Source organism: Notothenia rossii (genome assembly GCF_949606895.1).
Source record: "Notothenia rossii genome assembly, chromosome: 7".
NCBI classification, from domain to species: Eukaryota; Metazoa; Chordata; class Actinopteri; order Perciformes; family Nototheniidae; genus Notothenia; species Notothenia rossii.
The window spans coordinates 84,504,003-84,531,297 of NC_136905.1; the positions used below are offsets into that span (position 1 = coordinate 84,504,003).

At 40.1% G+C, this 27,295-nt stretch overlaps 2 protein-coding genes across 2 annotated transcripts; one reads left to right on the forward strand and one right to left on the reverse strand.

Annotated features, from left to right (window-relative positions):
* Positions 1-301: 301 nt before the first annotated feature.
* Positions 302-6,523, forward strand: LOC307046510 (uncharacterized protein; the record flags this gene model as incomplete). Its single annotated transcript, XM_079692878.1, has 2 exons — positions 302-397; positions 5,751-6,523. The coding sequence occupies 2 exons, from the start codon at positions 302-304 to the stop codon at positions 6,156-6,158; spliced, it is 504 nt and encodes a 167-aa protein (XP_079549004.1). The 3' UTR covers positions 6,159-6,523.
* Positions 6,524-10,946: 4,423 nt separating this feature from the next.
* txlnbb (taxilin beta b) lies at positions 10,947-25,957 on the reverse strand. Its single transcript, XM_079691451.1, has 11 exons — positions 25,833-25,957; positions 24,263-24,479; positions 22,519-22,610; positions 21,089-21,259; positions 17,314-17,508; positions 16,362-16,481; positions 14,847-14,921; positions 12,188-12,280; positions 11,961-12,056; positions 11,586-11,765; positions 10,947-11,326 (listed from the first exon to the last, which is right to left on the reverse strand). Exons 2-11 carry the CDS (start codon positions 24,468-24,470, stop codon positions 11,000-11,002), a joined length of 1,557 nt encoding a protein of 518 aa, XP_079547577.1. The 5' UTR covers positions 24,471-24,479; positions 25,833-25,957; the 3' UTR covers positions 10,947-10,999.
* Positions 25,958-27,295: the final 1,338 nt, after the last annotated feature.

Here is a 27,295-nt window from a genome sequence, read left to right on the forward strand (position 1 = left end):
TATTATTATTATATTAAGCGCTTTGAGCACCAGGAAAAGCGCTATATAAATGTAATGTATTATTATTATTATTATTATATTTTATTTGTATTTACTTGCACTATTTGATCTGTTTGATTGTGTTGCACTGTTGGAGGAGCGTAGATGTAATTGTCATAACTACGCTGTAGCTATGTACAAATGGCAATAAATGCCTGGAATCCTTGAATCTTGAATCAGATGTCCTCAAACAAAACAAACAAAACAAAGAAACAACCCATGTTTCGTTTGTTTTGTTCTTCCTCCTCCGAAGAGACGCAGGATGAAATCTGGAGCGTCATCATTGTGCTTACTCAGTCTCCTAGCAACAGGAAACATCTGCCTCCGAGAGGACCAATCAGGACGCACGCAAAGAGAGGTGTGTGTGTGTGTGTGTGTGTGTGTGTGTGTGTGTGTGTGTGTGTGTGTGTGTGTGTGTGTGTGTGTGTGTGTGTGTGTGTGTGTGTGTGTGTGTGTGTGTGTGTGTGTGTGTGTGTGTGTGTGTGTGTGTGTGTGTGTGTGTGTGTGTGTGTGTGTGTGTGTGTGTGTGTGTGTGTGTGTGTGTGTGTGTGTGTGTGTGTGTGTGTGTGTGTGTGTGTGTGTGTGTGTGTGTGTGTGTGTGTGTGTGTGAACGGGATATTTTAGGAGGCGTCTCACCCCCTTCTGGAGCTCCGGAGCTGGAAGTGTCTGCAGGGACCGAGAAAGCGACTGATTTCAGGCCGGTAAAGAGCGTCTGTGAGTCGGCGTGAGAACGGTGGATTCGTCGCCGAATAGCGGAGCATTTTACCGGAGAAAGAGAGGCTTTAAAACTGGGATTAACTGACCTGCTGCCGGGCTGAATCATAGGTAAGAAGCTCGGATATCTGATGGATTTAATGGAGGTGCACTTTGCATTTCAAACAGCAGCTATACTCTCTTTTTGAAACTGCGCATTGGACAAGTTTAGCTTTCAAACGTGGATGAAGAAAGAAGGAAATCACAAAAAACAGGAGAATAGGTCAGAAGACAGTGAGATTTAGAAGTGAGATCAAATGAAAATAACATGCAAACTGAAGAAAAACATAATATATGTGCATAATTCTCCATACTAATATATTTTTAAACGACATTTGTCCTAAATTAAAAGGAATACATCATTTTTACAAGTAAATCTCAGGACTGCAAATGAGATATTTTGCAGATAAACTGAGAGATTGAGAGTTCTTCTATTGGTTAATAAAAGTGTCTTTATAATCATAATAATGTAATATATAACTATATAATGCATTATTGCTGCACGTGTCAAAACAGGGCTAAAAAGTGCTATTTTTGGAAAAGTACGTTAAATGAACATGTTTGGTTATAATTCAGCTGTTTTACCCTGCAGAGTATCTGAGTATCACACACGCACGCACGCACGCACACACACACACACACACACACACACACACACACACACACACACACACACACACACACACACACACACACACACACACACACACACACACACACACACACACACACACTTCCCACGCATCCCTCTCTCATGCATCATTCTACTCAGCAGTCGGTTGTTAAACTGAGTCACTGCAGCAGCTTCAGGGAAAGCTGGCGAGAACGAAAAAGCTTCCCACTCTGTGTTTATGATTGATTTATGGCATTTTAAATAACACACACACACACACGCACGCACACACACACACACACACACACACACGCACGCACACACACGAACACACACACACACACACACACACACACACACACACTGCCCTCTTATCTCTCCTCCTCCTCCTCCTCTTTCTTGAATCTTACTGAGCTTGCAAGGAAAACAGATTTCTTTTTTTCAAAGACTGCTTTATAAATAATAAAGGATCAACCCAGGATGTAATATAGCAGTGCTTACAGAGTGTTTTAATGTGGAAATCCTTAAAATTAATTGCAGATATATTGACATTTAATAATCACATTTCATACAAAAAATGAACGTTCATATTATTTTATTCATTTTTGATCCATTTCAATTTTAGTTTTCATGTTATAACATTTTATTTACATGTATTTGATTGATTTTTGTTTCATTCTCGTTTTGAAGGTGGCCTTTCTTCTTCTGATAATGGGTTTTTTGTTTGATGTTTCTTCAAATGTATCCTTTGATAACGGCTTTACACCAAAAACATGTCGGCATTATCGTCAGGCTGGTTTGAATATAAAACGTATTTCAATAAGACAGCACCTGGTTAAAATGCTATCAAGGGTTCAAATGGGCGTTATCAGATATCGATAAGTAACAACGTAGAAGATTTTATGATTGGTTTTCACGATTGATCCCAAAAAGAAGGACTAAAAGATCATGTTTGCACATCCAGTATGTAGAAAGGTGATTTTAAATCCAAAAATGGAGGTTTAACCCTTTGATGCCCGAGTGACTGGACCCTACTCTTCCATAAGTGGGTCAAAAAGGACCCCTATTAGAATAACATGTGTTTTTATGCCATTTGTGTCATTTTGGTTCAGAAAAATCACTATTTTGGTTCACACTAGAAATATTTTATATTTCATTTTTCACTATTTATAATTGTAGCCATTTTTTTTACATTTTGAAAAAAAAACGAAATTCCATAGAAAATGCATGCGGGTCATTTTTGACCCACTTATGGAAGCTCGGGGTACTAATACAAAAAATACAATTTCTTAAAATGTATACAATTTTAATTTAAAATGTGAATGGCATGATATCCAAAATATGTTTTTTGAGGAATAGCTGGAATATGAAATGATAAAAAAAATGTAATTACAAAGATACTTCAAGAAAACCAAAAAGACCCACTTATGCATCTAAGGGTTAAACAAAGAAAATATCCAATTACAGGTGAGCAGCTCTGAAAGATGGTTTACTTCCTTCATGATAAAATGATTTATTGTTCCTCCTCCTCCTCCTCCTCCTCCTCCTCCTCCTCCTCTCCTCCAGGAGATGTGGAGGTATATATCAGTGAAGAGGCAGTGATTCAGCAGCTGAGCATCATCTGTGGATCTTCAGCAGGTAATCAGAGCTCCTTTCTGTCACCTCGTTGACTCCCAGTGACTCATGTAATCATCCAGGCACCACGACTGGTTTCATGGTGATGGAAGCAGGCGGTTTGATGGCCCTATAGCACACGTACATGTAATATTGTGTCCATGCAACAAGCTGCTTTCGACATATTATCACGCCAAAGTTAAAATAGCGTACATTTGAGAACTAGTGGCATATTTGACACATCCAACAGACACAAAAAAACCATCATCTTTAATGCTTTTAGCTCAGGTTTGGTCTCCACCCAATGTTACTGTACAGCTAAAGGCTGTAAGAACCAAAACAATACGTTTAAATATGCTACTCAAGCTGTTTAACTCTAAAATGTGGCTTCGAATAGTCTCTGGTAATCTGTATTCATCTCAATTGATTGAATGTTGTAAATATGAAATACAGAAGCCTCAAATATCCTAATTCTCTCCAACCTCATTATCATGGGACGGGTGGCGCAGTGATCTGTGCGTTTGATCATCAGATCAAGGGGGTGTTGGGGAACTCGAGTTCGAAACCCGCTCCCGCCCAACTGCTTCAGGCCGTTGTGTCCTTGGGCAAGACACTTCACCCGAGTTTGCTCCTGTGGGTATTGTCCACAGTAGATGAGCATTACATGTATCTATGATCTGTATATGTAATGTGTATTTGTAAAGCGCTTTGAGTCATGGGCTCAGCACATGTTTGAATTGTGTTGTTGGGTAAGAAAAGGGTTTCCCCCTCTGTTAAGTTCTAATGTCTGTTTTCCGTTTCCTCCAGCAGCCCCTTCCCTGTGAGAGAAACAAACCCATTCAACAACGTCGAAAGTTGCTTACTTCAAGAGGAAATATGCGGAGGAGGAGGATTTACACAGAGGCCTACATGGATATTTTCAAAAAGTATGTCCTGATCAGAATGTCCTTTCACTATTCATGTGTTTCTTAAAGCCCGTGATTTGATGTGGTTTCATCCTTGAGCCATCTCAAGTGTTTGTCATCTTTGCATAGTGTCGGTTTTCTTTACATTTCTGTGTGTGTTGCCTTTCTGTTTATAACCCTGAGCATCTTCTCTCTTCGTGCCATTACATCCTTTTCCTGGACTTTCAGTCTCTCATTGCAAAAGTAAATAATAACGATTCTCCATTCTCTGCTTTGATGCAGACGAATCCTCTATGTTCAAGACAGTAGTGTCTCTACTTTAAAGAGTCCTCTCCTGCTGATGTTCAGGTGTATATCAGTATGTAGTGTCTCTACTTTAAAGAGTCCTCTCCTGCTGATGTTCAGGTGTATATCAGTATGTAGTGTCTCTACTTTAAAGAGTCCTCTCCTGCTGATGTTCAGGTGTATATCAGTATGTAGTGTCTCTACTTTAAAGAGTCCTCTCCTGCTGATGTTCAGGTGTATATCAGTATGTAGTGTCTCTACTTTAAAGAGTCCTCTCCTGCTGATGTTCAGTTGTATATCAGTATGTAGTGTCTCTACTTTAAAGAGTCCTCTCCTGCTGATGTTCAGGTGTATATCAGTATGTAGTGTCTCTACTTTAAAGAGTCCTCTCCTGCTGATGTTCAGGTGTATATCAGTATGTAGTGTCTCTACTTTAAAGAGTCCTCTCCTGCTGATGTTCAGGTGTATATCAGTATGTAGTGTCTCTACTTTAAAGAGTCCTCTCCTGCTGATGTTCAGGTGTATATCAGTATGTAGTGTCTCTACTTTAAAGAGTCCTCTCCTGCTGATGTTCAGGTGTATATCAGTATGTAGTGTCTCTACTTTAAAGAGTCCTCTTCTGCTGATGTTCAGGTGTATATCAGTATGTAGTGTCTCTACTTTAAAGAGTCCTCTCCTGCTGATGTTCAGGTGTATATCAGTATGTAGTGTCTACTTTAAAGAGTCCTCTCCTGCTGATGTTCAGGTGTATATCAGTTTGTAGTGTCTCTACTTTAAAGAGTCCTCTCCTGCTGATGTTCAGGTGTATATCAGTATGTAGTGTCTCTACTTTAAAGAGTCCTCTCCTGCTGATGTTCAGGTGTATATCAGTATGTAGTGTCTCTACTGTAAAGAGTCCTCTCCTGCTGATGTTCAGGTGTATGTCAGTATGTAGTGTCTCTACTTTAAAGAGTCCTCTCCTGCTGATGTTCAGGTGTATATCAGTATGTAGTGTCTCTACTTTAAAGAGTCCTCTCCTGCTGATGTTCAGGTGTATATCAGTATGTAGTGTCTCTACTTTAAAGAGTCCTCTCCTGCTGATGTTCAGGTGTATATCAGTATGTAGTGTCTCTACTTTAAAGAGTCCTCTCCTGCTGATGTTCAGGTGTATATCAGTATGTAGTGTCTCTACTTTAAAGAGGCCTCTCCTGCTGATGTTCAGGTGTATATCAGTATGTAGTGTCTCTACTTTAAAGAGTCCTCTCCTGCTGATGTTCAGGTGTATATCAGTATGTAGTGTCTCTACTTTAAAGAGTCCTCTCCTGCTGATGTTCAGGTGTATATCAGTATGTAGTGTCTCTACTTTAAAGAGTCCTCTCCTGCTGATGTTCAGGTGTATATCAGTATGTAGTGTCTCTACTTTAAAGAGTCCTCTCCTGCTGATGTTCAGGTGTATATCAGTATGTAGTGTCTCTACTTTAAAGAGTCCTCTCCTGCTGATGTTCAGGTGTATATCAGTATGTAGTGTCCCTACTTTAAAGAGTCCTCTCCTGATACTGCAGGAGGATCGGAGCTGCATCCTGAAGCTTTCCCTGGAGAAACTGAGGTTTCTGGAGGACCCTGAAGCCTACCTGAGGCGCTCCGTCCTCATCAACAACCTGCTGAGGAAGATCCACCATGAAGAGGAAGAACTGGAGGAAGAGGAGGAGGAAGACGAGGAAGAGGTAGAAGAACAGGAGGAGGAAGAAGAGGAGGTGATAGGAGAGAGGAGGTTGTTTTACCCGGACAGGAAGAGGGTCAAAGTGCTGGTGATGGATTGTTGCTCTCCAGCGTTTGGTCTGGAGGAGCTTCAGAAGTACAAATTGGTGCCGTTTTACCCGTCGTCCGGATGCCTTTACAGCCTGGGAGCCTGTCCAGGAATCACCCCGAACCACCAGGTGCTTCTATACAACCTGGATGACAACGGATGATCCTCCAATCAGAGAGGGCAAAAGTACACACATCCTCAAGTAGAAGTACAGATACTCGTGTTTAAAAATGGTGAAAGTAGAAGTACTGACTAAACTTCTTTACTCGAGTCAAAGTAAAGAGGCTTTGAAATGTACTTCAGTAAAAAGTACCCATAACTAGCAGTTGTTTTAAAGAGTACCTGACCTCCCTTTATATTAATAGAACAATAATGTCATTGTTAGCTAATGAATGTTTCCATGGTGACCAACGGCAACATGACAACGTTTCCATTGGTCCCTCTTCTTTAGAGAAGACCAGGAAATTATGGATACACGGATCGTCTTCAAATCAATAGGCACGCAATGACTCTAAATAATAATGATCACGCCACCAAACACACATTCAGACTAAAGGAACCAGCCTGTTTGGGAAATGAGAGAAGTAGAAAGTACAGGTATTTGTGTTCAACATGTAAGAAGTAGAAAGTACAGGTATTTGTGTTCAACATGTAAGAAGTAGAAAGTACAGGTATTTGAGTTCAACATGTGAGAAGTAGAAAGTACAGGTATTTGTGTTCAACATGTAAGAAGTAGAAAGTACAGGTATTTGAGTTCAACATGTGAGAAGTAGAAAGTACAGGTATTTGAGTTCAACATGTAAGAAGTAGAAAGTACAGGTATTTGAGTTCAACATGTAAGAAGTAGAAAGTACAGGTATTTGAGTTCAACATGTGAGAAGTAGAAAGTACAGGTATTTGAGTTCAACATGTAAGAAGTAGAAAGTACAGGTATTTGGGTTCAACATGTGAGAAGTAGAAAGTACAGGTATTTGAGTTCAACATGTGAGAAGTAGAAAGTACAGGTATTTGAGTTCAACATGTAAGAAGTAGAAAGTACAGGTATTTGGGTTCAACATGTGAGAAGTAGAAAGTACAGGTATTTGAGTTCAACATGTAAGAAGTAGAAAGTACAGGTATTTGAGTTCAACATGTGAGAAGTAGAAAGTACAGGTATTTGGGTTCAACATGTAAGAAGTAGAAAGTACAGGTATTTGAGTTCAACATGTAAGAAGTAGAAAGTACAGGTATTTGAGTTCAACATGTGAGAAGTAGAAAGTACAGGTATTTGAGTTCAACATGTAAGAAGTAGAAAGTACAGGTATTTGGGTTCAACATGTGAGAAGTAGAAAGTACAGGTATTTGAGTTCAACATGTAAGAAGTAGAAAGTACAGGTATTTGAGTTCAACATGTGAGAAGTAGAAAGTACAGGTATTTGGGTTCAACATGTAAGAAGTAGAAAGTACAGGTATTTGAGTTCAACATGTAAGAAGTAGAAAGTACAGGTATTTGTGTTCAACATGTACGAAGTGAAAGTAAAAAGTAGTCAGAAAAATAAGTAGTGGAGTAAAGTACTGATACCAGAAAGATGTACTTAAGTACAGTAACAAAGTCCACTACTTCCCACCTCTGTCCAGACGTCACTTTCAGGCCTTTTTTAAAGGAAATGCATCAGTTCACGTTACGAGCAAGTGGACATAATGCTTCCTGTTTGTTTCAAATCACCTGAGGGGAAGCTGCTGTTGTTTAAAACCGTCGAGGGACAGGTGGCATAGGGTCTATTTTGTTTGTTTATATCCAGGATCAACAAGGTTTTTGAAGTCAATCTCTGTCTCAGCGTCACTGCCATTTTACTGAAATTGTGAGAGACTTGAAACAGGCTGTTGTTGTTGTTGTTGTTGTTGTTGCTGTTGTTGTTGTGTTATGGATTATTATTCTTATTGTTGCTCATGTGAACCGTGAGCGTTTTCAGGGATGTACAGACCGTGAGCCACTATTTTTTGATGCACCTTGGCTTACGTGCTGAATGCTTACGTCACCTTTTTATGCTACTGTGTGATTTATGAAATATTATTTGTAACATTCCCTGGACTGTGTGAATTGTCCTGATATCTCAAGATATGTTCTGAGGTTTGTTTACTTCCTGTGGGAAGACTGTTTCTCTGTGATTATTGTCCTGTGTTTTGCATCACTCTGCTGCCCCCTGCTGGTGAAACCACTCACATTACAGCCCTTTCTAGTGGCTGCTGTGTTCAAGTCTCACAATGAAAGGGAAAGAAAAGTAATTATGGAACTTAAAACTCCCAGCATTTACAAGCAGTATATAAGCATTTAATAAAGTTGAATGGAGGCTTGTGTATAACTTAAATGAATTAAATACAGATAGAATACCCTACAGAGTAATATTTATAGTATACAAACATTATAAGAAGTTATAACTGCCACCAAATACTGTACTACTACAGCATTATAATGTGTACAAAACATGTATTAAAGTTTTATAAAGTGCTTATAGTGCTAAATAGTTGGGGGTGTATTTGCGTTTTTCAGAATAAAAGGTCCTTACTTTTCTTTTTGTTGAGAAAGAAGTTGAGTGCCTTCTTGTCTTGTCTTCTCAGCTTAGTTTTTCATTGACTGAACCCAAATGATAATGATTTTCAGCACTCTTGAGGTTTAAAGCTGAAATGGGCACTCAGAGAATATATCAGGTCCTTCTGATGTTCAGTTTCAAAATAAAAGACCTTTGAAATCTCATATTTGAGTTATCGTCCCTCTATTTTTTTCAGTGGCGAACCGTGTCTATCACAACCGGACCTTCTGTAGACACCCCCCCCCTCCCCGCCGTTATAATGTCCGTCTTTTCACTGAATGTTCGTTTTGAAAAGGGTACTCACAACACCATCATCTTCACCTGTTGCACTTGTCATTTCAACGTTAAAGACAATAAAACGGCAAATGAATTGCTTCGTCGCATTCATAGATCCTCTGGCCGTTTCTCAATCACGAGTATGCTTGCTTGGTAGCACATGTCTTCCGAGTCACTTGCTACAGAAACTAGGCAAGAATCCTTCCTGGCATTCGGAAAACGAAGAGTGGAACAGGTTAGCAAGTGTGCAGGTGTGCGTCATAGGAGAGGCCTCGCCTTAGATTTTCCGCCACAGATTTGGGGAAATTGGTCCGTGTGCAAAGCATTGTGGGGATTTGAAGGACGCGAAGTCTAACCATGTGCAGCCTCGAAATTACCCCCAAACCAAGGACGCGGCCTCAGTGGAATTCCAAGTATGCTGGAGATTGGAACAGTCCTTTGGCGGCACTCGATGACGTAGCATCTATGAAATATTGGCTTGGAAGCCAGTTTCCTCGAGATTGAGAAACGGCCAGTATGTAGTGGCGTAGAACATGTGTTGGTAAATAAGTTACTTTGTTAAATTTGTTATCACCAAAAATGTGTTCCGTGAAAGTAAAGCAAGTTCATAATTAGAAAGACATCGTGAGGTATTTATTTTCGGTACAGTTTATGTTGAAACCGTTAGAGAGAGTGGCACACTTGTTAGCCTGTTCCATTCTTCTTCGTTTTCCGAAGCCGTGGCTTGGAAGCATACTTGCTTCGTTTCTGAAGGGAGTGACTTGGAAGTATGCGACTACCAAGCCAGCATCCTCGAGATTGAGAAACGGCCAGAGTCTCTCTCCACTGAACTAACGGGCCTTCTAGACTCTGAAAGAATACGCCTGGCTACAAATCAATATATGATTGGTTGATCAAACTGTCAATCCAGACGTACGCTCTCATTCAGTGTGAGGGCCAGGGCATTCTATCAAGGATATAGAATACCTTGTTGCAGGGTATTCTACCCAGAGACCCAAAACAAGATCTGATTGGTTGCATTTATTTTCTAACACAAAACCACTGAAATGCGTTGTGCATGTATCAAGCTCACATTTCTGAAATGTGCATAAGGTGTTGAATAGATGGTTTATTCACAGTGCAGGTATAATGTCAGGGTGTTTCTCAATGTCGAGGACGCTTATGGTAGGACATGCATGTCTTCCGAGTCAGGTCCTTCAGAAGCGAAGCAAGAATCCTTCCTAGCCTCTGGAAACGAAGAATGGTGGAACAGCTAACAGGTGTGCAGGTGTGCGTCATATGCGAGGCCCCGCCTTAAATAGAGCGCGATTTCCGCCAAAGATTTGGAAATTGGTCCGTGCGCAAAGTATTTGACCGAGAAGGACTAACAAATCAACGTAACACTGTAACATTACAGATCAACAACACAGAAGAACAAGTGTTTGAATGCGTACATGAACAGGTTTATGATATCACTGCCCCGTCTAAGACACCATCTGACTTTCATTACATTTGACTCGAGTGTTTCCTCAACTTAATGTGTTGCTTCAAATAATCCTTCTGCATCCAGTATGTGACACTGTGAGTGTTGCACGGCCAGATACGGCTCAGCTGACTCAGATAAGGAGATGATACATTATGATGTGATATGCCGCGGACTGTACTTAATGTTACTCTGATCCGGTTACTTATGTTGTGGCAGATATTTAAGTAAGCTTTCTTAACGCTAATGTTCTAATAGTCAGATTGCTCTGAAGATGGGAGGTGATATTCTATTAATGTTCACGTTCACACAGTCGCTGATTTCTGCCGGCCGTCTTTTCTGCAACGGCAGCTTTTCTGTATTTCCTTTCTCCTGTAATATGACTTGATCGCTTTAAACTCCGCACACTGAGCTCTGATTGGTCAGCAGGCAGTGCTTTCACTGAGTTGAGCTCTTAGCCTGCAACCTAACCTGCTCCGGGGCAGGTTAGCCGCTCAGCATCAGTTACCATGGAGATCTAGCCTGCTAAAAAGAGAAACAGCTTCGTAGGACCGGAAACCCAGAGTTTCCCTGAAGTTAGCCGCTAAGAGAACATCCTGCTTCGTCGTACAGGCCTCTGGATCAAACACAAACACAAAGAGAGTTGTTTTTGTTTATTTTTATTGATATGAATCTCACACATTTATATTCTCCACATTAATCCACAGACTGCATCTCCAGGTCTCTCTGAACTTGGCCTTCTTCCTCCTTCTTGTGCTCCTCTTCCTCCCTTAGCCCCGCCTCCTCCTCCTCAGGGAGCTCCTGTGATTGGCTGTCAGTCTCTGTGGGGATGGTATGAGAGATGAGGAAGATTTCCTGCAGGCGGCTCTGCTCTGCTTTGAGTTTATTTCTCTCTTTGCTCAGCAGAGTTTCAGCTTCGTGTTTCTGGACCTCTTGTTTCTGGACTTCCTGTTTCTGGATTTCTTGTTTCTGGACTTCCTGTTTCTGGACTTCTTGTTTCTGGACTTCCTGTTTCTGGACCTCCTGTTTCAAAGATTCAAAGGTGTTATCATCAGATGCTCAGCAGCCAAAGAGTAGAAATGGCAATGACATTCTTCTAACCTGAGCTCCTCCAACAATGCAGCATATATAATAAAATACACAAATAAAAAATAGTGCAAGAAGTCTATATACATGTCAATAGAATAGGATATGTACAAGAATAGAATATGAGATTAAATAATATACATTTAGACTAAATTAAATACGGTTTATTGCGGTGATAAGTATAATGGTTCTTGACCTCTTGGACGCCTTGGACCTCCTCCTGCGGTGTTTCCTTCTCCGTGGATTGGGGAGCACTTCCTGCCTCCTGCACTTTGACAGAAGAGCTCCTCCTCTCCTCCTGCAGAGCCCGACACAGGTTCTCCAGCTTCTGGTTCTTCACCAGGACCAGATCAAACTCCTTCTCCTTGATGCTTTTCTGTGGAGAGGAGGAGGGACATGCAGGAGAAGTTAGAGCATGAATTAAACTTGTGCTTGTCATATATTGTACTAATTAAATATATATGTACAAATATATATCACGGTATTCATGTGTGCCCACTTTTCAAAAATATACAATTAATTAAAGTTGGAAACATTTTCATATACATAAGTAAATATAGATGTTTCTTACGTCGTTCACCATCTCCACCAGGCCCTTGTTGCAGTTGTCGAAGCGACTCTTCCACGACTGGCACTCTTTATCCAGTTTCTTCATCTTCTTCGCCATCTACAACAGAACATCAATTATAACATGAAAACACAGAGATAGATGGATGGATGGATGGATGGATGGATGGATAGATAGATAGATAGATAGATGGATGGATAGATGGATGGATGGATAGAAAAGCCTCTCACTTTGTCCATGTCCAGTTTGAAGCCGCTGTACACGCTGTTGCTCTTCGACACGGTTCCCTGAAACTCATCGAACTTCTCCGAGTACATCGCCAGCTGAGGAGGAAAATGTGAAATTAAAAACATGAAACAAACATCCAGACAGGCATGTATCACCAGAGAGGGCAACAGTCCACTCATCCTGTACTCAAGTAGAAGTACAGATACTCGTGTTTAAAAATACTCTGGTGAAAGTAGAAGTACTGACTAAACTTCTTTACTCAAGTCAAAGTAAAGAGGCTTTGAAATGTACTTCAGTAAAAAGTACCCATAACTAGCAGCTGTTTTAAAGAGTACCTGACCTCCCTTTATATTAATAGAACAATAATGTCATTGTTAGCTAATGAATGTTTCCATGGTGACCAACGGCAACATGACAACGTTTCCATTGGTCCCTCTTCTTTAGAGAAGACCAGGAAATGATGGATACACGGATCGTGTTCAAATCAATAGGCACGCAATGACTCTAAATAATAATGATCACGCCACCAAACACACATTCAGACTAAAGGAACCAGCCTGTTTGGAAAATGAGAGAAGTAGAAAGTACAGGTATTTGAGTTCAACATGTAAGAAGTAGAAAGTACAGGTATTTGTGTTCAACATGTAAGAAGTAGAAAGTACAGGTATTTGAGTTCAACATGTAAGAAGTAGAAAGTACAGGTATTTGAGTTCAACATGTAAGAAGTAGAAAGTACAGGTATTTGAGTTCAACATGTAAGAAGTAGAAAGTACAGGTATTTGAGTTCAACATGTAAGAAGTAGAAAGTACAGGTATTTGAGTTCAACATGTAAGAAGTAGAAAGTACAGGTATTTGTGTTCAACATGTGAGAAGTAGAAAGTACAGGTATTTGAGTTCAACATGTGAGAAGTAGAAAGTACAGGTATTTGAGTTCAACATGTAAGAAGTAGAAAGTACAGGTATTTGTGTTCAACATGTGAGAAGTAGAAAGTACAGGTATTTGAGTTCAACATGTGAGAAGTAGAAAGTACAGGTATTTGAGTTCAACATGTGAGAAGTAGAAAGTACAGGTATTTGAGTTCAACATGTAAGAAGTAGAAAGTACAGGTATTTGAGTTCAACATGTAAGAAGTAGAAAGTAAAGGTATTTGAGTTCAACATGTAAGAAGTAGAAAGTACAGGTATTTGAGTTCAACATGTAAGAAGTAGAAAGTACAGGTATTTGTGTTCAACATGTAAGAAGTAGAAAGTACAGGTATTTGGGTTCAACATGTAAGAAGTAGAAAGTACAGGTATTTGTGTTCAACATGTAAGAAGTAGAAAGTACAGGTATTTGTGTTCAACATGTAAGAAGTAGAAAGTACAGGTATTTGAGTTCAACATGTAAGAAGTAGAAAGTACAGGTATTTGTGTTCAACATGTGAGAAGTAGAAAGTACAGGTATTTGTGTTCAACATGTGAGAAGTAGAAAGTACAGGTATTTGAGTTCAACATGTAAGAAGTAGAAAGTACAGGTATTTGTGTTCAACATGTGAGAAGTAGAAAGTACAGGTATTTGTGTTCAACATGTAAGAAGTAGAAAGTACAGGTATTTGTATTCAACATGTAAGAAGTAGAAAGTACAGGTATTTGAGTTCAACATGTAAGAAGTAGAAAGTACAGGTATTTGAGTTCAACATGTAAGAAGTAGAAAGTACAGGTATTTGTGTTCAACATGTAAGAAGTAGAAAGTACAGGTATTTGTGTTCAACATGTAAGAAGTAGAAAGTACAGGTATTTGGGTTCAACATGTAAGAAGTAGAAAGTACAGGTATTTGGGTTCAACATGTGAGAAGTAGAAAGTACAGGTATTTGAGTTCAACATGTGAGAAGTAGAAAGTACAGGTATTTGAGTTCAACATGTAAGAAGTAGAAAGTACAGGTATTTGGGTTCAACATGTGAGAAGTAGAAAGTACAGGTATTTGAGTTCAACATGTGAGAAGTAGAAAGTACAGGTATTTGAGTTCAACATGTAAGAAGTAGAAAGTACAGGTATTTGGGTTCAACATGTAAGAAGTAGAAAGTACAGGTATTTGAGTTCAACATGTAAGAAGTAGAAAGTACAGGTATTTGAGTTCAACATGTAAGAAGTAGAAAGTACAGGTATTTGAGTTCAACATGTAAGAAGTAGAAAGTACAGGTATTTGAGTTCAACATGTAAGAAGTAGAAAGTACAGGTATTTGGGTTCAACATGTGAGAAGTAGAAAGTACAGGTATTTGAGTTCAACATGTAAGAAGTAGAAAGTACAGGTATTTGAGTTCAACATGTAAGAAGTAGAAAGTACAGGTATTTGTGTTCAACATGTAAGAAGTAGAAAGTACAGGTATTTGGGTTCAACATGTAAGAAGTAGAAAGTACAGGTATTTGAGTTCAACATGTAAGAAGTAGAAAGTACAGGTATTTGGGTTCAACATGTAAGAAGTAGAAAGTACAGGTATTTGTGTTCAACATGTAAGAAGTAGAAAGTACAGGTATTTGAGTTCAACATGTGAGAAGTCAAAGTAAAAAGTGGTCAGAAAGATAAGTAGTGGAGTAAAGTACTGATACCAGAAAAATGTACTTAAGTACAGTAACAAAGTACTTGTATTTGTATTACCCATGATGCACTGCTCCTTTACCTGTATCTTCATGTCCGCCTCCTGCTCCCTCATCGTCTTCACTTTGGATTTAAACGCTGCCATCTGTGTCATAAGCTGTGGACCAATCAGAAGAGTTTAAGATAAGATATCTATCCATCTATCCATTCATCCATCCACCTATCTATCTGTCTATCTACCTATCTATCCATCCATCCATCCATCCATCCATCCATCCATCCATCCATCCATCCATCCATCCATCCATCCATCCATCTATCTATCTGTCTATCTACCTATCTATCCATCCATCCATCCATCTATCTATCTGTCTATCTACCTATCTATCCATCTATCCATTCATCCATCCATCCATTCATCCATCCACCTATCTATCTGTCTATCTACCTATCTATCCATCCATCCATCCATCCATCCATCCATCCATCCATCCATCTATCTATCTGTCTATCTACCTATCTATCCATCCATCCATCCATCTATCTATCTGTCTATCTACCTATCCATCCATCCATCCATCCATCTATCTCTCTGTCTATCTACCTATCTATCCATCCATCCATCCATCTATCTATCTGTCTATCTACCTATCCATCCATCCATCCATCCATCTATCTATCTGTCTATCTACCTATCTATCCATCTATCCATTCATCCATCCATCCATTCATCCATCCACCTATCTATCTGTCTATCTACCTATCTATCCATCCATCCATCCATCCATCCATCTATCTATCTGTCTATCTACCTATCTATCCATCCATCCATCCATCTATCTATCTGTCTATCTACCTATCTATCCATCCATCCATCCATCCATCCATCCATCCATTCATCCATCCACCTATCTATCTGTCTATCTACCTATCTATCTATCCATCCATCCATCCATCCATCCATCCATCCATCCATCCATCTATCTATCTGTCTATCTACCTATCTATCCATCCATCCATCCATCTATCTATCTGTCTATCTACCTATCCATCCATCCATCCATCCATCTATCTCTCTGTCTATCTACCTATCCATCCATCCATCCATCCATCCATCTATCTATCTATCTACCTATCTATCCATCCATCCATCCATCTATCTATCTGTCTATCTATCCATCCATCCATCCATCCATCCATCCATCTATCTGTCTATCTACCTATCTGTCCATCTACCTATCTATCTATCTATCCATCTATATATCCATCCATCTATCCATTCATCCATCCACCTATCTATCTATATATCTATCTATCTGTCCATCTACCTATCTATCCATCTATATATCCATCCATCCATCTATCCATCTATATATCCATCCATCTATCCATTCATCCATCTATCCATCTATATATCTGTCTATCTATCTATCTATCTATCTATCTATCTATCTATCTATCTATCTATCTATCTATCTATCTATCTATCTATCTATCTATCTATCTATCTATCCATCCATCCATCTCTAGCATTTGTATGAACATGTAAGAGATGAGCAATGAGGGATATATTGTAATAACTGAGGAGTAAACGTACGAGCTCTCTCTCCAGCTTGTGCTTGTCCTCCGTCTCCTTCAGGATTGCGTAGCTCTGCGTCAGCTTCGTCTCCACCAGCTTCTGCTTCAGGTCTCTGTGTTTGAAAACCTTCTCCAGGTTCTGAAGCACAAGCAGAGGAACATCATGGATATCAAATACTGAAGGTAATACATGTAAAAGCAGATGTGCATAAAGCCCTTTTTTACATGCAGATTAAGATCAAATGTAGGATTTGAATGCAATCAATACAAAACAGTTGTTAGATATAGTGAAAGTAGCGACAGTAAAAGTAGTCATTGTTTGATTGGTCCATTTCAGAATAATAGATATGATATGTTTTATAATGATTGATCATCAAAGTGTTCTCAAAGCTGGTAAAGGTGCAGCTAGTCTGAATGACTTTGTATACTGCAGGGTAGCTGGTGGATTTACTCCAGGTGGAACTAAAGTCTGATTTAACACTTGATTATATTTCACATCATTCATCCACATCTGAGAAGTAACTAAAGGGATTAAATACATGTAGTGGAGTAGAAGTACACCATGTACCTCTGAACTGAAGTGGAGTAGAAGTACACAGTAGGATAAATGGAAATACTCAAGTAAAGTACAAGTACCAGAGAGTTGTATTTAAGTACAGTACTTGATTACATCTACTCCGTTACCTTACACCACTGACCAAAAGTCATGCAGATCAGTATCCAAACTGTAAGACCCAAAAGTCATGTTTGACGTTAATGAAAAATGGAAACATGTAGAAAGTAATTAATGATATTTTCCATTTAGCTAATTTTAGAGTTGGACTTACATTAAATTCCAAATGGCCCTCTAAACAGTCTTAACTCTAACGTGTACTTTACCCCATCGAGTGAGCTGTGGTGGAGTTCAGTTAAAGGGGCCTACATGTTAGCATTTGGATGAGTCAAACATGTGGCTGTGTTTCCTCGCTCACCGCCTCCCGCTGGTCGTACTGAGTGATGAGGCCTTTCAGTTTCTCGGCCAGCGAGCCGTTCTCCTCGCAGAGTTTGGTGTTCCTGCCGCTGTGCTCCTCGATCTGCGCCTGGATCTCGCCCAGCGTCCCCTGGAAGTGCGTCGTGATCTCCTTCCTCTTCAGGTCGTCCTCCCGGCAGCGCTGCAGCGTCTCCTCCTGAGAGGGAAGAAGTGATCACTTTAATATATGGTGCATTTCAAACTAAACTATCTGTGATGACAGCATACTTGTCAACCCTCCCGATTTCATTGCCCTCTCCCGATTTCATTGCCCTCTCCCGGTTTCCTCCCGGGGTCATATTTCTCCCGATTTCTCGCGATTTCTGGTAAAATCAGATTTACACCTATTATTTACACACGACTGTTTCCACTCGGACTTTAATACAGCTACACCATTGTTTGGTTTCCATGGTAACACGTCTCTTTAGTAGCGCGCGCAACTGAAAGTCTCGGAGGGTGAGGAAGATATTCACAGAAAACAGAACAAGAATCGACAACTACTACTCCACTCTCTGCTCACTCCTCCAGGTCCAGCCCACACATATGCTCCATCAAGGATGGTGCTACAGGCCGCAAGGCAGTGCACTTACAACTACAATAAGCATGTTAATGTTAATCTAACAGCTCCGGCGATCCACTAGCATCCCCCCCCCCCGCCATTTTGCATTTTGAAATGCTCCCGATTTCTGAGGTGTAAAGGTTGGCAAGTAGGCCTACGGATGACAGACTGTCAGACTCAGATCAGCCTACTCACTGTAGTGCTCCCTATCAGCTGTGTCCCCTGAATAGCCTGTCCCTATCACCTGTGTCCCCTGAATAACCTGTCCCTATCACCTGTGTTCCCTGAATAACCTGTCCCTATCACCTGTGTCCCCTGAATAACCTGTCCCTATCACCTGTGTCCCCTGAATAACCTGTCCCTATCACCTGTGTCCCCTGAATAACCTGTCCCCTGAATAACCTGTCCCTATCACCTGTGTCCCCTGAATAACCTGTCCCTATCACCTGTGTCCCCTGAATAATCTGTCCCTATCACCTGTGTCCCCTGAATAACCTGTCCCTATAACCTGTGTCCCCTGAATAACCTGTCCCTATATCACCTGTCCCGTGAATAACCTGTCCCTATCACCTCTGTCCCCTGAATAACCTGTCCCTATCACCTGTGTCCCCTGAATAACCTGTCCCTATCACCTGTGTCCCCTGAATAACCTGTCCCTATCACCTGTGTCCCCTGAATAGCCTGTCCCTATCATCTATGTCCCCTGAATAACCTGTCCCTATCATCTGTGTCCCCTGAATAACCTGTCCCTATCACCTGTGTCCCCTGAATAACCTGTCCCTATCACCTGTGTCCCCTGAATAGCCTGTCCCTATCATCTATGTCCCCTGAATAACCTGTCCCTATCATCTGTGTCCCCTGAATAACCTGTCCCTATCATCTGTGTCCCCTGAATAACCTGTCCCTATAACCTGTGTCCCCTGAATAACCTGTCCCTATCACCTGTGTCCCCTGAATAACCTGTCCCTATCATCTGTGTCCCCTGAATAACCTGTCCCTATCCGTTGTGTCCACTTGAATTGTCTTCTCCATAATGGTATGTTTGTGGATTTATCTTGCTCTGTTGCTTTTGCCTTTTAGAATATTTGACAAATTGTACGGTGTCCTTGGATTGTCATGAAAGGCGCGTTAAATGAAATGTATTATTATTATTATTATTATAATTATTATTATTATTATTATTATTATTATTATTATTATTATTATTATTATTATGTATTACTCTGCAGCGTCTAAGCACGGTAAGAACAAATATACCTTAAATATGCATCCAACACAAACAGATGTATGTGACTCTTTCCAATGTTTTATATCTGATGCTTTCAAAACAACATCTTGTATGTGTTTCGTTGAACAACAACAACAACAACATGATTCTCTGAGTTTAGATCCTGAGTTTGAGATGCTTGATGTTTGTTGGCAGCTGCAGTCTCCTCGTAGAGACGACATGTGTTCGACCCCCCCGACGTCTCACTCAGCCAGCTCACATTACAACCCTTTCAGAGGAGTGTCTTCACTTAGTTAAGAAAAGACCACACTTGTATAATGAGCTCCCGATGACTCAGAGTAACGGAGGGGAATGATAACAAAGGTATCAACAGACAGCAGCTGATGTTTTGGTGAAGTGTTCAATATGACCTGATGATTTAAGCACTTTCTAAAGACTGAAACTAAACCACAAAGAGCTTTCTGTGTCTTTCAGGAGACTCATACCCAGACTCAAAACGCTGCGGTCACTCAGGATTATTTCTTACATGGATTAGTCTTCAGATTATTTCATACTTTAACGCTTTTATGTGTGAAATGTCCGTCCCAGTGTCTCAGAGTGCAAGGTGATGTGTTTCAATGTCCAAAGATATTCACTTTAATATAAGACACAGCAAAGCAGGAGGAATGGATTGCACTGGAGTGTTATAAAGCATGAGATACAGACCATCGTTGCTCTGTGTGACACGAGACTACGACTAAATACTAACTCATTCATTAGTTGAGATGCAGTGGAACAAATGCTGCTCGAAAAACAAGTTAAACAATAATGAAAACAAGTTGTTTTCACTTGAAATAAATCCTAAATCTGCCAATAAAGTGGACATTAGCTTAAGGTAAGACTTCTTGAAATAGGAAGGGATATTTAGATGAATCTCATTTTGAACTAGATTTGACCAGAATCAGGAAATCTTAAAAGTGATTTTCTAATAAATATGTAGAAAAATATGTGTTTCATCTGAGAAACAACTGAAAATAAGATGTTTTGATTTAAAGGGCCCGTGTCGTGGCCATTTCTACTGATCATAGCTCCATTGTTGAGGTCTGCTAGAATAGATTTACATTGTTCAATGTTCCAAACTCACATTGGTTTCTCCTACAGCATCTCTGTATAGCATGTGTATTCACTCTCTGTCCTACACGGCTTGTTGGAGCTCCTGCCCCCCCCCCCCCCCTCCCCCCCTTTGAGCCCAGTGGCCGTCTACGAAACAGCGAGACACAGCAAAACCCAGCCCGAAACACACCCGCAGCCTGGCTGGGAGTTCGTGTGTGTGCCCAGCCTGAGTTCCGCGGTGTCTCGCCGACCCCACACCAGTGAGACAGCTCAGTGTCCCGCTCCTCGCAACATGCCACCGAGTGTGTGTGTGTGTGTGTGTGTGTGTGTGTGTGTGTGTGTGTGTGTGTGTGTGTGTGTGTGTGTGTGTGTGTGTCTGTGTGTGTGTGTGTGTCTGTGTGTGTGTGTGTGTGTGTGTGTGTGTCTGTGTGTGTGTGTGTGTGTGTGTGTCTGTGTGTGTGTGTGTGTGTGTGTGTGTGTGTGTGTGTGTGTGTGTGTGTGTGTGTGTGTGTGTGTGTGTGTGTGTGTGTGTGTGTGTGTGTGTGTCCAGCACAGACAGGTCTTCTCTCTGTTAGAGTGTTACTCCCTACAGGCTGTACTTTGAGGGTTTGAGACTCTGCAGACCGTTCACATGCAGAAGCTACAGAACACAAGGGGACGGGTCAGAACCAGAGAAGCATGACGTGGGACCTTTAAACAGATGATGCTTTGTCTAAAAACAAGAGCCTCCATCTCACTGCAGTGTTACCTCTGAAGTTACTTTGTCTTCTATCAGACGGAGAGACACATTGTGACATCAGACTAAGATACTGGGACAGATGTTGAGTTGTTGCCGTGTGTCCCTGAGCCTCCTCCTACCTTCAGGGTCTTGTTGTGTCTCTGCAGTTCTCGGCAGAGTCCCTCCAGTTTACTGCGAGCCAGAACCGCCCGACTGTGTTCGCTCTGCAGCTGATCTTTGTCCTTCATCACCTGCAGGAGCTTCTTCTGCAGCATCTTCAGCTGCTTCTGCTCCCCCCGGTGCTCCTCTAGCTGCGAACACACAGTATATAACATTACAGAGTTATGTTCTGTTCCTCTGCAGCATCTTCAGCTATAACGCTCCTCTCCCAGCAGTACCATCCTTGTCTTTCTGAAACACGGTTCTCAACCAAACGCAGGATTTGTCCATTTGTGTTTTTGAGGAAACACAAAGCATGACGGAACTAAAACAGCCACACCATGTGTTGTGTATTTTCTTCCGGTATCACTTTACAAGAAGACTACTCTGATAAAGGGTTTACGAATAGTTTGTAATTCATTTATTAATTAGGTTGTGAACACTTTATAAATCATTGATAAGCTTTTATAAGACATGAAATGAACAGGGCAACTGTGACCGGTTGCTTGCCAAATAGTGAGCCCACCATACTTGTCAACCCTCCCGATTTTCGCGGGACACTCCCGATTTCATTGCCCTCTCCCGGTTTCCTCCCGGGGTCATATTTCTCCCGCATTTCTCCCGATTTCTGACAAAATCAGATTTACACACGACTGTTTCCACTCGGACTTTAATACAGCTACAACATTGTTTGGTTTCCATGGTAACACGTCTCTTTAGTAGCGCGCTCAACTCAAAGTCTGAGCGGGTGAGGAAGATAGTCACAGAAAACAGAACAAGAATCAAAAACTACTCTACTCTCTGCTCACTCCTTTCCTGCCCACACATATGCTCCATCAATGACGGTGCTACAGGCCGCAAGGCAGTGCACTTACAACTACAATAAGCATGTTAGTGTTAATCTAACAGCTCCGGCGATCCACTAGCACCCCCCCCCCCCCCCAATTTTGCATTTTGAAATGCTCCCGATTTCTGAGGTCTAAAGGTTGGCAAGTATGACACCATGTGTTGTGTATTTTCTTCCGGTATCACTTCACAAGAAGACTACTCTGATAAAGGGTTTACGAATAGTTTGTAATTCATTTATTAATTAGGTTGTGAACACTTTATAAATCATTAATAAGCTTTTATAAGACATGAGATAAACAGGGCAACTGTGACTGGTTGCTTGCCAAATAGTGAGCCCACATGTATCTGTACTGCTAAGCCTTATATTGGCTACCTAGTTTACTTCGTCTCCTTGATCAGCCAGCATCCTTGGTATCTGTTGCTCACTGAGTTGATTCTCGCTAATTAGGCAATATAAGGCTTAGTCATCTTGCCAAATAGTGAGCCTGTGTTGACGTATGGGTAGTCTTATTGTAAAGTGGTACCTTTCTTTCTGATGTGAGTTATTATGGGATGTTCTCACCAGCTCAGCGTGTTTCTTGATGATGGCCTCCAGCTTCTGCTCAGGAGTGTTCAGTTTGTTCAGACTCTGCATCAGCAGCATGGCTTCCTTCCCTGGAGAACATCAATCAGACATCACGAAATAACCTCTTTAAAGTAGAGACACTACATACTGATATACACCTGAACATCAACAGGAGAGGACTCTTTAAAGTAGAGACACTACATACTGATATACACCTGAACATCAACAGGAGAGGACTCTTTAAAGTAGAGACACTACATACTGATATACACCTGAGCATCAATAGGAGAGGACTCTTTAAAGTAGAGACACTACACACTGATATACACCTGAACATCAGCAGGAGAGGACTCTTTAAAGTAGTGACACTACATACTGATATACACCTGAACATCAGCAGGAGAGGACTCTTTAAAGAAGAGACACTAAATACTGATATACACCTGAACATCAGCAGGAGAGGACTCTTTAAAGTAGAGACACTACATACTGATATACACCTGAACATCAGCAGGAGAGGACTCTTTAAAGAAGAGACACTAAATACTGATATACACCTGAACATCAGCAGGAGAGGACTCTTTAAAGTAGAGACACTATATACTCATATACACCTGAACATCAGCAGGAGAGGACTCTTTAAAGTAGAGACACTACGCACTGATATCAGCTTGAGAGGACTCTTTAAAGTAGAGACACTACATACTGATATACACCTGAACATCATTAGGAGAAGACTCTTTAAAGAAGAGACACTAAATACTGATATACACCTGAACATCAGCAGGAGAGGACTCTTTAAAGTAGAGACACTACATACTGATATACAGCTGAACATCAGCAGGTGAGGACTCTTTAAAGTAGAGACACTACATACTGATATACACCTGAACATCAGCAGGTGAGGACTCTTTAAAGTAGAGACACTACATACTGATATACACCTGAACATCAGCAAGAGAGGACTCTTTAAAGTAGAGACACTACATACTGATATACACCTGAACATCAGCAGGAGAGGACTCTTTAAAGTAGAGACACTACATACTGATATACACCTGAACATCAGCAGGAGAGGACTCTTTAAAGTAGAGACACTACATACTGATATACACCTGAACATCAGCAGGAGAGGACTCTTTAAAGTAGAGACACTACATACTGATATACACCTGAACATCAGCAGGAGAGGACTCTTTAAAGAAGAGACACTAAATACTGATATACACCTGAACATCAGCAGGAGAGGACTCTTTAAAGTAGAGACACTACATACTGATATACACCTGAACATCAGCAGGAGAGGACTCTTTAAATAAGAGACACTAAATACTGATATACACCTGAACATCAGCAGGAGAGGACTCTTTAAAGTAGAGACACTATATACTCATATACACCTGAACATCAGCAGGAGAGGACTCTTTAAAGTAGAGACACTACGCACTGATATCAGCTTGAGAGGACTCTTTAAAGTAGAGACACTACATACTGATATACACCTGAACATCAGCAGGTGAGGACTCTTTAAAGTAGAGACACTACATACTGATATACACCTGAACATCAGCAGGTGAGGACTCTTTAAAGTAGAGACACTACATACTGATATACACCTGAACATCAGCAAGAGAGGACTCTTTAAAGTAGAGACACTACATACTGATATACACCTGAACATCAGCAGGAGAGGACTCTTTAAAGTAGAGAAACCTGAACATGATCTAACAGGGTTTCTCACCGAGGTTTTTCAGCATCTTTTTCTCCAGTTTCTGCTCTTTTCGGGACCCGGGGGTCTCCTTTGTGGGCGGGACCTCCTCTCCTTCCTCCTGGTTTTGGTCAGGGGGCGACTCCTCCTCCTGGTAGGTGCTGATGATGTCCTCAAGCTGCTGAGCCAGGTCCTCCGTCAGGTCCAGGTCCGGACACCCGGGGGCGAGACAAGCCTCCATTACAGTAAACTGTGAGGAGAGAGACATCAGATGGGCTTCAGAGGGGACTGAATAGAACATATCTGTATCGTCATCAAACAAAGTACAACGATATTTATTTTGCAACTCTCACTGCAGTCAACAAATGTAATGTTTCCCATCTTTCACTCATCAAAAGAAGCCACTTTAAGATTCTTAATTAAGAGTTGATGTAAGGACAAAAGTAAGAACAAATAAATGTATTATTAAAAAGCTGGAAATAAATTAAAATTAATAGAAATATTGTTCACATCAAGGGGGTATAAAAAATTGGATTAAATAATATTAAAAAATCTTAAAACAGATTAAAAGGTAGAATTACTTTTGGCTTTTAATCAAAAGCGATCAAACCGGTCAAAATAAACCACTTCTTAATTACAAAATAAATGTATTCTTAAAACGGTGAAAATAAATTAAAATTAATAGAAATATTGTTCATATCAAGGGAAGATAGAACATTAAATATAAATATTATTTAAAAAATGTAAAAATAAGTAGTAACAGATTAAAAGGGAGTAAAAAGATTGCCATTTAATAAAAACTGATTAAACCATGCAAATACAATATTAAATCAACAAGTTTTGAAGCATTTATGGTATTTTAAATAATTGTTAATCACCCTCAGCAGGAACAACCATTGCATAATTTAGTCATGCACACTTAAAACAGCTTTAAATATATGTATTCTCTTTCGAAGGAGCGTCACTACATGCGTTCCTGTAGCTGCTACTGACATAAAGCACTGTTTCTGCCCAAATGAAGTCTAATATTCAACAACGTATTTCAATTATTGACAAGAAAAGTGATTAAATGAGTGATTAAAGCCCCTTTAATGGTGTCTGAGTGGCTGTTCCTGTTTACGTGCACTCTCCCTCTGTGAACACATGGCACCTGTTCACACCAACTGCTATTTTAGGAACTTCTTAATATGGGCAAGTTATTTATTTATTTCCAATATACACTTATACACGGCAATGTCACTGTGTACGTACAGAAAGCTGAATAATATACAAGTGACCTCTAATGTACTCAATATTTGATTAAAGTCGGCATACGCAAAATAAATTAAATCAGGAATTAATTACTGTAGGAGAAAGAGGAACATATTGGTGCTAAATTGGTGAATTTACATAAATATGAACCAGTGAAATGTAGTTTTTCTGTCCAATCTGTTAACAAATGACCCATTTTCAACATTGCTTGAAAAATACATCAACTCCAAACACATGTTAGTAATTTTAACGATTAAAAATAGGTTTAAAAAACACGTAAAACACAGATTTAATGTAATTTTGTAAGGATGTTCACGGTAAAAGTCCCAAATGAAGAACCACAGGGTCTTACCACGAGTGAGGGTCGGGGTGAGAAAGAGAGTCGAGGGTCTGAAGACTCGCTGCCTCCAAAGAGACAACAGCTGTGATAAGAACATCCCAAAATAACCCAGAGAGAGGAGGGGAGAGGGGGGGGGGGGGGGGATTACACTAAAACACAAACTGCAGGACCTATTGTAATATAACCAGAGGTGAGAAGTCAAATACTTTGGTACTGTACTCAAGTACATGTTTCTGGTATCAGTGCTTTACTCCACTACTTAAGACTTTTTACTTTCTACTTCTTACATGTTGAACACAAATACCTGTACTTTCTACTTCTCACATGTTGAACTCAAATACCTGTACTTTCTACTTCTCACATGTTGAACTCAAATACCTGTACTTTCTACTTCTCACATGTTGAACTCAAATACCTGTACTTTCTACTTCTCACATGTTGAACACAAATACCTGTACTTTCTACTTCTTACATGTTGAACTCAAATACCTGTACTTTCTACTTCTTACATGTTGAACACAAATACCTGTACTTTCTACTTCTCACATGTTGAACACAAATACCTGTACTTTCTACTTCTTACATGTTGAACTCAAATACCTGTACTTTCTACTTCTTACATGTTGAACACAAATACCTGTACTTTGTACTTCTTACATGTTGAACCCAAATACCTGTACTTTCTACTTCTTACATGTTGAACTCAAATACCTGTACTTTGTACTTCTTACATGTTGAACCCAAATACCTGTACTTTCTACTTCTTACATGTTGAACTCAAATACCTGTACTTTGTACTTCTTACATGTTGAACACAAATACCTGTACTTTCTAAATCTTACATGTTGAACACAAATACCTGTACTTTCTAAATCTTACATGTTGAACACAAATACCTGTACTTTCTACTTCTCACATGTTGAACTCAAATACCTGTACTTTCTACTTCTCACATGTTGAACTCAAATACCTGTACTTTCTAAATCTTACATGTTGAACACAAATACCTGTACTTTCTACTTCTTACATGTTGAACTCAAATACCTGTACTTTCTACTTCTCACATGTTGAACTCAAATACCTGTACTTTCTACTTCTCACATGTTGAACTCAAATACCTGTACTTTCTAAATCTTACATGTTGAACACAAATACCTGTACTTTCTACTTCTTACATGTTGAACTCAAATACCTGTACTTTCTACTTCTTACATGTTGAACTCAAATACCTGTACTTTGTACTTCTTACATGTTGAACCCAAATACCTGTACTTTCTACTTCTTACATGTTGAACTCAAATACCTGTACTTTGTACTTCTTACATGTTGAACACAAATACCTGTACTTTCTACTTCTCACATGTTGAACTCAAATACCTGTACTTTCTACTTCTCACATGTTGAACTCAAATACCTGTACTTTCTAAATCTTACATGTTGAACACAAATACCTGTACTTTCTACTTCTTACATGT